The sequence below is a fragment of the Salmo salar genome, chromosome ssa19, assembly GCF_905237065.1.
Source record: "Salmo salar chromosome ssa19, Ssal_v3.1, whole genome shotgun sequence".
Classification (NCBI taxonomy): Eukaryota; Metazoa; Chordata; class Actinopteri; order Salmoniformes; family Salmonidae; genus Salmo; species Salmo salar.
The window spans coordinates 30,586,099-30,599,085 of NC_059460.1; the positions used below are offsets into that span (position 1 = coordinate 30,586,099).

At 42.5% G+C, this 12,987-nt stretch overlaps 1 protein-coding gene across 20 annotated transcripts in view; it reads left to right on the forward strand.

Moving 5' to 3' along the window:
* Nucleotides 1-6,947: 6,947 nt before the first annotated feature.
* LOC106578665 (protein scribble homolog) overlaps nucleotides 6,948-12,987 on the forward strand; it is a 131,522-nt gene continuing 125,482 nt past the window's right edge. For 10 of the 20 annotated variants that reach the window (XM_014157721.2, XM_014157716.2, XM_014157725.2 and 7 more), the window contains exon 1: nucleotides 6,948-8,218. In XM_014157721.2, coding sequence (XP_014013196.2) covers nucleotides 8,060-8,218 — 159 coding nt within the window. In that variant the 5' untranslated portion in view covers nucleotides 6,948-8,059. The remainder of the gene's footprint in view (nucleotides 8,219-12,987) is intronic. The other 10 variants (XM_014157726.2, XM_014157731.2, XM_045702207.1 and 7 more) reach the window with 2 other exon arrangements.

Consider the following 12,987-nt stretch of genomic DNA (forward strand, 5'->3'; position numbering starts at 1 on the left):
TAACTGCCTTGTTCAGGGGCAGAACGACTGATTTTTACCTTGTCAGCTTGGGGATTCGATCTTGCAACCTTACGGTTAACTAGTCCAACGCTCTAACCACCTGCTTTACATTGCACTCCTCGAGGAGCCTGCCTGTTATGCGAATGCAGTAAGAAGCCAAGGTAAGTTGCTAGCTAGCATTAAACTTATCTTATAAAAAAAAACAATCAATCAATCAATCATAATCACACATGGTTGATGATATTACTAGTTTATCTAGCCTGTCCTGCGTTGCATATAATCGATGTGGTGCGCATTCGCGAAAAAGGACTGTCGTTGCTCCAACGTGTACCTAACCATAAACATCAACCTGTTGGGGCTAGGGGGCAGTATTTGCACGGCCGGATAAAAAACGTACCAGATTTAAACTGGTTACTACTCTTGCCCAGAAACAAGAATATGCATATAATTAGTAGATTTGGATAGAAAACACTCTAAAGTTTCTAAAACTGTTTGAATTGTGTCTGTGAGTATAACCGAACTCATATGGCAGGCCAAAACCTGAGAAGATTCCATACAGGAAGTGCCCTGTCTGACAATTTGTTGTCCTTCTGTTGCATCTCTATCGAAAATACAGCATCTGTGCGGTAACGTGACACTTTCTAAGGCTCCCATTGGCTCTCTAAAGCCGCCAGAAAGTGGAATGGGGTGTCTGCTGTCTCTGGGCAAAGTACAACAGCTCTGTTTGTGAGTGGTCAGCCTGGGGACAGTGCGACTGAGATGCGCCTTCAGGAGAATTCTCAATTTTTTTCTTTCAGCCTTTGAATGAATACAACGTTTCCCGGTTGGAATATTATCGCTATTTTACGAGAAAAATAGCATAAAAATTGATTTTAAACAGCGTTTGACATGCTTCTAAGTACGGTAATGGAATATTTTGAATTTTTTTGTCACGAAATGCGCTCGCGCGTCACCCTTTGGATAGTGACCTGAACGCACGAACAAAACGGAGCTATTTGAATATAACTATGGATTATTTGGAACCAAAACAACATTTGTTGTTGAAGTAGAAGTCCTGGGAGTGCATTCTGACGAAGAACAGCAAAAGTAATCCAATTTTTCTAATAGTAATTCTGAGTTTAGTGAGTCCCAAACTTGGTGGGTGTCAAAATAGCTAGCCGTGATGGCCGAGCTATGTACTCAGAATATTGCAAAATGTGCTTTCGCCGAAAAGCTATTTTAAAATCTGACACCGCGATTGCATAAAGGGGTTCTGTATCTATAACTCTTAAAATAATTATGTATTTTGTGAACGTTTATCTTGAGTAATTTAGTAAATTCACCGGAAGTTTTCGGTGGGTATGCTAGTTCTGAACATCACATGCTAATGTAAAAAGCTGTTTTTTTATATAAATATGAACTTGATTGAACAAAACATGCATGTATTGTATAACATAATGTCCTAGGAGTGCCATCTGATGAAGATCATCAAAGGTTAGTGCTGCATTTAGCTGTGGTTTTGGTTTTTGTGACATATATGCTTGCTTTGAAAATGGCTGTGTGATTATTTTTGGCAGGGTACTCTCCTGACATAATCTAATGTTTTGCTTTCGCTGTAAAGCCTTTTTGAAATCGGACAATGTGGTTAGATTAACGAGAGTCTTATCTTTCAAATGGTGTAAAATAGTAATATGTTTGAGAAATTTAAGTTATAGCATTTTTGAGGTATTTGTATTTCGCGCCACGCGATTCCACTGGCTGTTGACTAGGGTGGGACGCAACTAGCCCAGGGAAGTTAAAATCAATACACAAGTATATGTTTTTAAACCTGCATATTTAGCTAATATTGCCTGCTAACATGAATTTCTTTTAACTAGGGAAAATGTGTCACCTCTGCAACAGAGTCAGGGTATATGGAGCAGTTTGGGCCGCCTGGCTCGTTGCGAACTGTGTGAAGACTATTTCTTCCTAACAAAGACAGCCAACTAAGCCAAACGGGGGATGATTTAACAAAAGCGCATTTGCGAGAAAAGCACAATCGTTGCACGAATGTACCTAACCATAAACATCAATGCCTTTCTTAAAATCAATACACAGAAGTATATATTTTTAAACCTGCATATTTAGCTAAAAGAAATCCAGGTTAGCAGGCAATATTAACCAGGTGAAATTGTGTCATTTCTCTTGCGTTCATTGCACGCAGAGTCAGGGTATATGCAACAGTTTTGGCCGACTGGCTCTTTGCGAACTAATTTGCCAGAATTTTACGTAATTATGACATAACATTGAAGGTTGTGGAATGTAACAGGAATATTTAGACTTATGGATGCCACCCATTAGATAAAATACGGAACGTTTCCGTATTTCAATGAAAAAATAAACGTTTTGTTTTCGAGATGATAGTTTCCGGATTCGACCATATTAATGACCTAAGGCTCGTATTTCTGTGTGTTTATTATATTATAATTAAGTCTATGATTTGATATTTGATAGAGCAGTCTGACTGAACGGTGGTAGCAGGTTCGTAAGCATTCATTCAAACAGCACTTTCGTGCGTTTGCCAGCAGCCCTTCGCTGTGCTTCAAGCATTGTGCTGTTTATGACTTCAAGCCTATCAACTCCCGAGATTAGGCTGGTGTAACCGATGTGAAATGGCTAGCTAGTTAGCGGGTGTGCGCTAATAGCGTTTCAAACGTCACTCACTCTGAGACTTGGAGTAGTTGTTCCCCTTGCTCTGCATGGGTAACGCTGCTTCGAGGGTGGCTGTTGTCGATGTGTTCCTAGTTTGAGCTCAGATAGGAGCGAGGAGAGTGACGGAAGCTATACTGTTACACTGGCAATACTAAAGTGCCTATAAGAACATCCAATAGTCAACGGTATATGAAATACAAATCGTATAGAGAGAAATAGTCCTAGAATTCCTATAATAACTACAACCTAATACTTCTTACCTGGGAATATTGAAGACTCATGTTAAAAGGAACCACCAGCTTTCATATGTTCTCATGTTCTGAGCAAGGAACTTAAACATTAGCTTTTTTACATGGCACATATTGCACTTTTATGTTCTTTAACACTTTGTTTTTGCATTATTTAAACCAAATTGAACATGTTTCATTATTTATTTGAGGCTAAATTGATAGTATTTATGTATTATATTAAATTAAAATAAGTAAGAGCGTCTGCTAAATGACTAAAATGTAAGTGTTCATTCAGTATTGTTGTAATTGTCATTATTACAAATAAATGTAAAAAAATTGTCCGATTAATCGGTATCGGCTTTTTTTGGTCCTCCAATAATCGGTATCGGTATCTGCTTGAAAAATCATAATTGGTCGACCTCTAGTGCGTAGAGCTGGCGCAGGATAACCTGGGCCGAAGAGATGCACTGGAGACCAGGAACGCTGAGCCGGCACAATTCTTCCTGGCTCACTGCCAACTCTAGCATGGCAACTGTGGGAAGCTTGCACCGAGCGCACCGGGCTGTAGCTGCGCACTGGCGACACAGTGCACATCCCCGCATAACACGGTGCTTGCTCGGTCACTCGCTCCCCACGGTAAGCATGGGGAGTTGGCTCAGGTCTCAACCCGACTTCGCCAATCTCCCCGTGTGCCCCCCCCCCCAAAAAAAATGTTTTGGGGATGCCTCTCAGGCTTCCGTTGTTGCCGTGCTTGTTCCTCATAGTATCGCCGTTCTGCTCTCGCTGCCTCTATCTCCTCTTGCGGACGGCGATACTCCCCAGGCCTTGTCCATGGTCCTGCCCCATCCAGGATTTCCTCCCAGGTCCAGTCCTCCTGACCACGCTGCTTGGTCCTTTGGTGGTGGGTAGTTCTGTTACAGCTGTCGTAGAGAGGGGACCAAAGAGCAGCATGGTGAGTGTTCATGATTATTTATTAAACACTAGAACCAAAGAAACAAAACGAAAAGCCAACAGTTCCGTCAGGTAATGAATACAAAAGAGAAAACAACTACCCACAAAACACAGGTGGAAAAAGGCTGCCTAAGTATGGTTCCCAATCAGAGACAACGATAGACAGCTGCCTCTGATTGGAAACCATACCTGGCCAAAACATAGAAATAAAATACATAGAATGCCCACCCCATATCACACCCTGACCTAACTAAACAGAGAAAAACGGCTCTCTCAGGTCAGAGCGTGACAACGGTGGGAACCATGCATACTCTGCATCTGTGGTTGGAACCAAAAATCTCAAATTTTGACTCATCAGACCAAAGGACAGATTTCCACCGGTCTAATGTCCATTGCTCGTGTTAAGAAGCAAGTCTCTTCTTCTTATTGGTGTCCTTTATGTAGGGGTTTCTTTGCAGTCTCTGAACAGTTGATGTTGAGATGTGTCTGTTACTTGAACTCTGAAGCATTTATTTTGGCTGCAATTTCTGAGTCTGGTATCTCTAATGAACTTATCCTCTGCAGCAGAGGTAACTCTGGGTCTTCCTATCCTGTGGCGGTCCTCATGAGAGCCAGTTTCATCATAGCGCTTGATGGTTTTTGCGACTGCACTTGAAGAAACTTTGTCTTAAAGTAATGATGGACTGTTGTTTCTCTTTGCTTATTTGAGCTGTTCTTGCCATAATATGGACGTGGTCTTTTACCAAATAGGGCTACCTTCTGTATACCACTTCTGGCTACCTTGTCACAACACAACTGATTGGCTCAAACACATTAAGAAGGATGAAATTCCACCAATTAACCTTTAACAAGGCCTACCTGTTAATTGAAATGCATTCCAGGGACTACCTCATTTGTATAAAAAAAAAAATGTTATGTGACCTTTTTTAACTAGGAAAGTGTAACGCCCTGGCCATAGAGAGGGGTTTTTTGTTCTTTATTTTGGTTAGGCCAGGGTGTTACATTGGGTGGGCGTTCTATGTTCTGTTTCTATGTGTTTGTATTTCTTTGTTTTGGGCTGTGTGTGGCTCCCAAATCAGGCACAGCTGAAGTTCGTTGCTGTTGATTGGGAGTCACACATAAGTGCATGTTTTTCCGTTGGGGTTTTGTGGGTAATTGTTTCTGTTCGTGTTACTGTGTTTAACGGGACAGGACTGTTTTGGTTGTCTGTTTATTGTTTTGTATTGTATAGTGTTCTTGCCGAAATTAAATATATGACGAACACTAACTCCGCTGCGTTTTGGTCCACTCTCTCTAAAGGCAGCCGTTACAGAAAGTCAATTAAGAGCAAATTCTTATTTACAATGACGCCTACCAAATGGCAAAAGGCCTCCTGTGGGACGGGGGCTGGGATTAAAAAATAAAATAAAAACATAGGACAAAACACACATCACGACAAGAGAGACAACACAACACTATATAAAGAGAGACCTAAGACAACAACATGGCATGGCAGCAACACATGACAACAGCATGGTAGCAACACAACATGGCAGCAGCACAACATGGGTCAAACATTATTGGGCACAGACATCAGCACAAAGGGCAAGAAGGTAGAGACAACAATACATCACGCAAATCAGCCACAACTGTCAGTAAGAGTGTCCATGATTGAGTCTTTGAATGAAGAGATTGAGATAAAACTGAAGCTGGTTGAGAGAATGCCAAGAGGGTGCAAAGCTGTCATCAAGACAAAGGGTGGCTACTTTGAAGAATCTAAAATATATTTTGATTTGTTTAACACTTTTTTGGTTACTACATGATTCTATATGTGTTATTTCATAGTTTTGATGTCTTCACTATTATTCTACAATGTAGAAAATAGTAAAAATAAATAAAAACCCTTGAATGAGTAGGTGTGTCCAAACTTTTGACTGGTACTGTATCCACCTGTCATCGGACCTGCTTTTGCCAACCTGTGTTATTACATTACGCATTTGCTGAATTCGACTGTGCAGTCTGTCTACTTCGCTTTCATTACCGCTAGATGGGGCAATTTATTAAGCAAAAAAGTAGAGCGTTTTCAACTTTAACATAAAGCCAACCTAGACTGGCTGACGCGACCCTCGGGAGAGCTGTGACCACACAGGTCTGGAAAGCACTAGCGGTTCTGGGGGGCGGGGCAGTGCCCCTGTGACAACAATTTTGGACCCCCTTGTGGCCCCCCTAAATGTGGAGTATGAAATAATTTTTCAATAACTAATTTTTGCTATCCTTCTTTTTTTACATCCGTTATTAGACAGTGGCAATGATGATGATTATGAAAATGGTCTTTTACCTGCTAATGCCTGCAATGCAGTGAAGAAAACGATATGACAACAATAAAGTCTAATGTCACTGGCCCCTCTAACAGTACAACTGGCCCCAGCTTGGCCCCCTAGTTGAAATGGTATAGAACCGCCACTGCTGGAAAGGAGGCCGGTTGATGCAATATTTGCTCAGAAGTTGTGCGACGGGTTTCATTGCTTCTCTCCAAAAAACATTTTTTGGGGGGGTGAACTTGAAAATGTGTTTGAAATAGAAAATCCAACTGTTGTAATGGAAGGGGGCGGCCTCGGGGGCTGTGCATGTGGGTGTTTGAGTGAGAAAAACACAGCCTTCTTCATTATTGACACATTGTGTGCCAACAATATCAAAGAGCCATTCCAGACTCTGAAGTCAGAATGAAAACCAGAATAAAGCCAACCCTCTTCTAAAAGTTATATTGAAGACCTCCTATCCCCTTGGGGTCGCTATTATCAGTTTGGGTGTTTGCCGGGGGAGGGAGAAGGAAACAATTGGTGCACTTGATTTTATTTTCCTGGATATGTGTGGCTGCACTGACCGGCGTATGCAGTCCTATCAGTGTCGGGCGGTAGTTGTCCTCCAAAAAACTAAGGCCGATATCATCTCTATTCATTCTAGGCAATTTGATTTGATTTCGATGTCTATTCATTCTAGCAAAATATGAAGGAAATGCTGAGTAGGCACTAGGCATGCGTGTGAGGTGAGCGAGGTGTCCGTTGTAAATCGAGCACACCCAGCTCCAACAACAATAAGGAGGAGTCAGTGGGCGTAGATAGAAGGTAGTGGTTAGCGCTCTCCACCACATTCTTATATCGACACACACCCGGTCGGAGTGAGGAAACTCCCGAGCGGAATATTTTTGCGACAGAGGATTTCTTCAATGTTCGCTAAATGAAGGAGTCAAAAGCCCAAACACCTCGGACTTGTTCTGCGTGGCATCCCAGGCGTGCACAGCTAGTCACAAAAGCAGTGGTACCTCCAGTTTAGCCCTGCCCAGCCTCACACACCCCACCGGCCTGGCTCAAGGAGGGAGGGAAAATAATAAGATTGTTGATATTGTGGGTTCAATAGTTGTTGCTTTACACCTGTCACGACTTCTGGTCATTGTTTTCAGTGCAAACAGCTTTTGAAAGACTGCCCAGAATTGGTTTCGAATTTGGAAGATCGTTAAATTGCAAGTTTGTTTCGGTAGCCGAAAGAGGCACGAGTGCTCACAAGCTAGTAACGTTAGCGACACAACACAGCAGACGAGTTCCATCCCTCCAGACGCAACTTCCAGAGGCCATTCAGTGTGCCTCCATGGGACTATTTCCGATAATGCAACAGCCTGTCATATTTTACGGATCAGCATTCTCGCATTGAGCAACATAACACACGTGTAACGGTGAACCATATAATATTTGCCAAACCAGCTAGCTAGTAAGCTAGCCATCTTGCTAGACAGGTCAGCTTCCTTGTATCAAATAGCAAACCGTCTAGTACTAGTAGCTAAATGAAATCGTTAGTTTGTTTTAAAGTACTTTTTTTTTTGATAGCAAACCGTATAGAATTTTAAGAGACATCGACTCCAAACACGGAAGCTAGTTATCGTATTTTAAAAAGAATGTAATCTATCACATTTGAGTCGCTGAGAGCCAACAAAAGACTCAATTTTGGATATCAATTGACGACACGAATTATTTCTGTGTCCCTGGTTTTAACTGGATTTGTCCTCCCCTTTTGGTTCGACGCGGGAGCAGCGGGATTTCGACCTCCACTCATCTGTCACGTCGATATTTGTATACGTTCTCCTATCCCTCCCTTCCACAACCTTTCCCCGTTTCTCTCTCCGATGCGGAGTGCTGAGTAACGCCGGCAACCAAATCGATAACGGCGGCCGGGACATGCTGAAGTGTATCCCTTTGTGGCGTTGTAACCGCCAAGTCGAGTCGGTGGACAAGCGACATTGTAATTTGCAAAATGTCCCAGACGAGATATTTCGCTACAGCCGCAGTCTGGAGGAGCTTCTCCTCGACGCTAACCAACTCCGAGAACTACCCAAGGTAAGCAACCGGTGATTTTCATTACCACGTTGTGGCCTATCCTGGCTATCCAAATCATTATGCATGGTCAAATCAAGGCTAACTGACGAATCTCCACTCTATCAATGTATGCAACCATGAGCAACCCCCATGGAACAGGTGGCTGATGTTTTGATTTACTTTGCCTGCCACGCGTCTGTAAACATCTGGCAACATCAGTATAATTAACTGAGCATATTAACTAACTAATCCCGTCACGCAGGAACAACATACTGTTTATTTATAAAGCGGTTTAAATGCCATTAATTAATATTCCAAACACCATATTGGGTGAGTGTTGTAGTTACTTTCATATTCTGGGGGCTATGACTGTCCGCGGGAAGGTGTGATGCTGCCTTTGTGTCCTCTTGTTCTTGTCAGTGGTTACTCAATGCATGTGTCATCAAAGTAGCTGAGAGAGGAGGTGTGTACCATCAGGCTGGCTGCTCAGAGCAGCTGACAGCACATTGATAACAGCAGAGAATAGGAATCAGAGGAGAAACGGGTCTCTGCCTTCCTTGGATGCTTGCTGTGTGGAGTCAAGCAGAGGAGGCTCCCGCTTCAGAGTGGAGTGGGCATGCTGCATGATATCAAATGTGCAGACGGACTATGAAAGGAGTCCGCTGGCCTGCACTACGTTGCCCGCAGTAACGGCACAGGCTGGTGGGATTGGAAACCCATTCACACTACTCCTACATGACAAATGACATAAGCTCTGCTGGCATGCCCCTCGTGTTTATTTTTAGGGGAGCTGGATGTTATCTGGCTGTGCATTATGTTCCCCTCCAGCTTCCAACACTCATTTACACCAGAGCACTGGGGCGTAAGAGTGACCTGACTTTCGCCTCATTATGCCGCTGTGTTCATTGTTCTGCTACGGGATAAGGGAATGGCTGTGCAAGATAATGGGCCTCAAGTTCATCAGAGATGTGTTGCTGCTCAGAAATGCTGAGACAGGCTCTCAGACGTGGTGGTGGGGAGAGTGGCACAGTCACCAGTAGTTCTTCTGTCGTGTCGACAACCCAAGGTCATAAGAAGCTACGCTAAGATGGCAAAGTCTACTGAAGTGTGCAGGTCCACAAGAATCTCTAGAGAGTTTGAACACCTGTGTAAGAAGTCACTAGTCAGTCACTTGTAGGCCTAAGTATTCTGCTTAGGCTGTTGACAGTCTACCACTTGAGTCATTCCCTGAGTCCCATACCGTTATATTAAGATATGCAAGCGCCAGTACGTAAGGTAATGATTCACACATTGCGTTTATTACTTAAGTTAGCAGAGACAATACAATTGTTCACAATCTAATCCAGTCGAAAACACAATCTGATTTGTCAACCAAGACCTCAGTTGCACTTGCTCTTAAAATGTCACTCACCTTTTGTCTGAGTTTTGTACACGGACATAACGGGGATGAGAGGGACCGTGTGTGTGTGGCTGTTTGTGCTGACTTGGCCGAAAAGCTCTGTTTATGACTAAGCTGAGCGGGACAGACAGACATCCAGTTGTTTAATATTCAACCCGGCTGCTAGTTAGGCTAGATGCTGACTGGGGTTTCCTGTCACAGCTCAAGGCTGCTGTGGGGGGCTGTATCCAAGGGTGCATCACCTGGTCTGCTTGACTCAGCCACCGAAGGGAGGGCCTGGTGGTGCAGGGGACCCTGAGGCTGGCACAAGGCATACACTCAGGACCACTAACACGGCACTGTATTTAGCCGAGAGACACAAACGTGGTGTGACAGAGCAGGTGGCCGTGTTGCGTGCAGACACAAAGCATATGGTCACCTTGCCTGCATTTATAGAAAGACTTCGGAGAGAGGGGGCCATCAGAGGTCAGACCCATTATAGGCTGTGTGGAGAAAAAACATGGCAATAATGGTGAAAGCTCAAACCATAATAGAATTGTGAGCTCTCATTCATCTCATTTGGTATCTCCTTGTCATGCTATGATGGCTATTTATGGCATCTCTAGCTCTCTACAGTTATCATAACTGTTTTTAACCTCTCTAGGGTAGGTGGCACCAAATCGTACCACCTACGTAACAGCCAGTGTAATCCCGTGGTGCGTTATTCAAAAACCTCAAAAATGCAAAAACTTCAATTTTTCAAACATATGACTATTTTACACCATTTTAAAGACAAGACTCTCGTTAATCTAACCACACTGTCCGATTTCAAAAAGGCTTTACAACGAAAGCAAAACATTAGATCATGTCAGCAGAGTACCCAGCCAGAAATAATCAGACACCCATTTTTCAAGCTAGCATATAATGTCACATAAACCCAAACCACAGCTAAATGCAGCACTAACCTTTGATGATCTTCATCAGATGACAATCCTAGGACATTATGTTATACAATACATGCATGTTTTGTTCAATCAAGTTCATATTTATATCAAAAACCAGCTTTTCACATTAGCATCTGACTAGCATGTGACTAGCATTCCCACCGAACACTGCCGGTGAATTTACTAAATTACTCACGATAAACGTTCACAAAAAGCATAACAATTATTTTAAGAATTATAGATACAGAACTCCTCTATGCACTCGATATGTCCGATTTTAAAATAGCTTTTCAGTGAAAGCACATTTTGCAATATTCTCAGTAGATAGCCCGGCATCACAGGGCTAGCTATTTAGACACCCAACAAGTTTAGCACTCACCAAAGTCAGATGTACTATAAGAAAAATGTTATTACCTTTGGTGTTCTTCGTCAGAATGCACTCCCAGGACTTCTACTTCAATAACAAATGTTGGTTTGGTTCAAAATAATCCATAGTTATATCCAAACAGCGGCGTTTTGTTCGTGCGTTCAAGACACTATCCGAAAGGGTAAATAAGGGTGACGAGCATGGCGCAATTCGTGAAAATTTTTTTTCTAAATATTCCATTACCGTACTTCGAAGCATGTCAACCGCTGTTTAAAATCAATTTTTATGCCATTTTTCTCATAAAAAAGCGATAATATTCCGACTGGGAATCTGCGTTTAGGTAAACAGACTAAAGAAAATAAAGCATTCGGTCGACTCGGGCACGCGCCTAAGCCCATAGTACTCTGATCGGCCACTTGCCAAAAGCGATAATGTGTTTCAGCCAGAGGCTGCCTCGATATCGTTCAGCTTTTTCCCGGGCTCTGAGAGCCTATGGGAGCCGTAGGAAGTGTCACGTTAGAGCAAAGATCCTCAGTCTTCAATAAAAAGAGCCAAGATGAAACACCACTTGTCAGACAGGCCACTTCCTGCATGGAATCTTCTCAGGTTTTGGCCTGCCATTTGAGTTCTGTTATACTCACAGACACCATTCAAACAGTTTTAGAAACTTTAGGGTGTTTTCTATCCAAAGCCAATAATTATATGCATATTCTAGTTACTGGGCAGGAGTAGTAACCAGATTAAATCGGGTACGTTTTTTATCCGGCCGTGTCAATACTGCCCCCTAGCCCTAACAGGTTAACACACAATTTCATTTTAGAATTGTTGCGCAATGATTGGCATATAAAAGCACGTTTCACTCCAGCAGCAACAGAAGCTGTAGCAGCAGCACTCGCTTTGTCTGACACATTTTCGCTTCAACTAGGCTCTATCTGTATACTCGGCTATGACCGGCTAAAGGAAACCCTGGTCTGAAGGGATAGGTCCATTCCATGAATTCTATGTTTGAAATAACGCCCACCCTGTGTTCAAGAGCATGTTGCGTCTAAACTGAGGGCTGGCACAGCACAAAAACCTCAAATCATGTGAAGTAAGGGTCTAAAATGCAGCATGTGAATATGGATATATATTTTTTTGAGTTGATGTGTTTTTAGATCATTGACGTGAAAGACATGCTCCAGAACTTTGGTGATTAAAGTTTTAATTTTTTTATTTTTTTATTCCGCGTTGGGCTGGCTGTATCAATATGTAGTTCATAAATGCATAATCTATGAGCAGATTTACTGTTTTACCTCAATTAGCCACAAAATCCCTAGTTTGAAAGCGACTGTTTTTCTGAAAACTGTGTTGCGCCATTTTCTCCCATGTGGGACAGCCCCCTACCAATTAGAGTTCAACCAATGATCTTCAGCGCTTCGCCATATGAGTGACAGCTAGCAAGAGGCACACACAGCAGAGCGAGAGTGAGCAATGACATGGTGCACATGTCTGCACATACTGTATGTAATGTAGTGCACAATTTCTGGGAACCACTTTTTGTTCATGAGCGCTACTTTCAGAACTATTGGCTAAAAAGTGTACAAAAGTACCGAAGAATCTCTTTAAAGATAAAAAAGTCATTTATAAAAAAAAATGTATAAAATAGTTTGACAATCCTGTTTGTAAGCTTTTTAAATGATATCAAACTGAACTGTGTATCGTTTCCAGTGTGGGGTATGCAAAATAGGTCAACTTTGAGCACCTTTATCTCAATGTTTTGACATTCAGGTCCAAAAAGTTACTTTCTGACAAGTTCTTCCATGGGCAAGCATGCATGGAAAGTTTTGTTTGAATCATAAGGGATGCTGTCAAGAAGCGATTGAATTCAAATGGATTTACCCCAAAGAAAATCATCTTTTCAGTTATGATTTCAATTGCCTTTTCCAACTACTACAGACACCTCTCCTGGTAACAGCCTATGTTGGTGACCGAATGGAGAGATTGTGGGTGTTATTGCACCACCAAGTGTTCCAGCTCTCATTGACAATAATTGGCTCACACCACCTTCACAAGTGTCACTGTGGAGATTGGCCACTCTGCAGCAAACCTAAAGGCAGTGCTC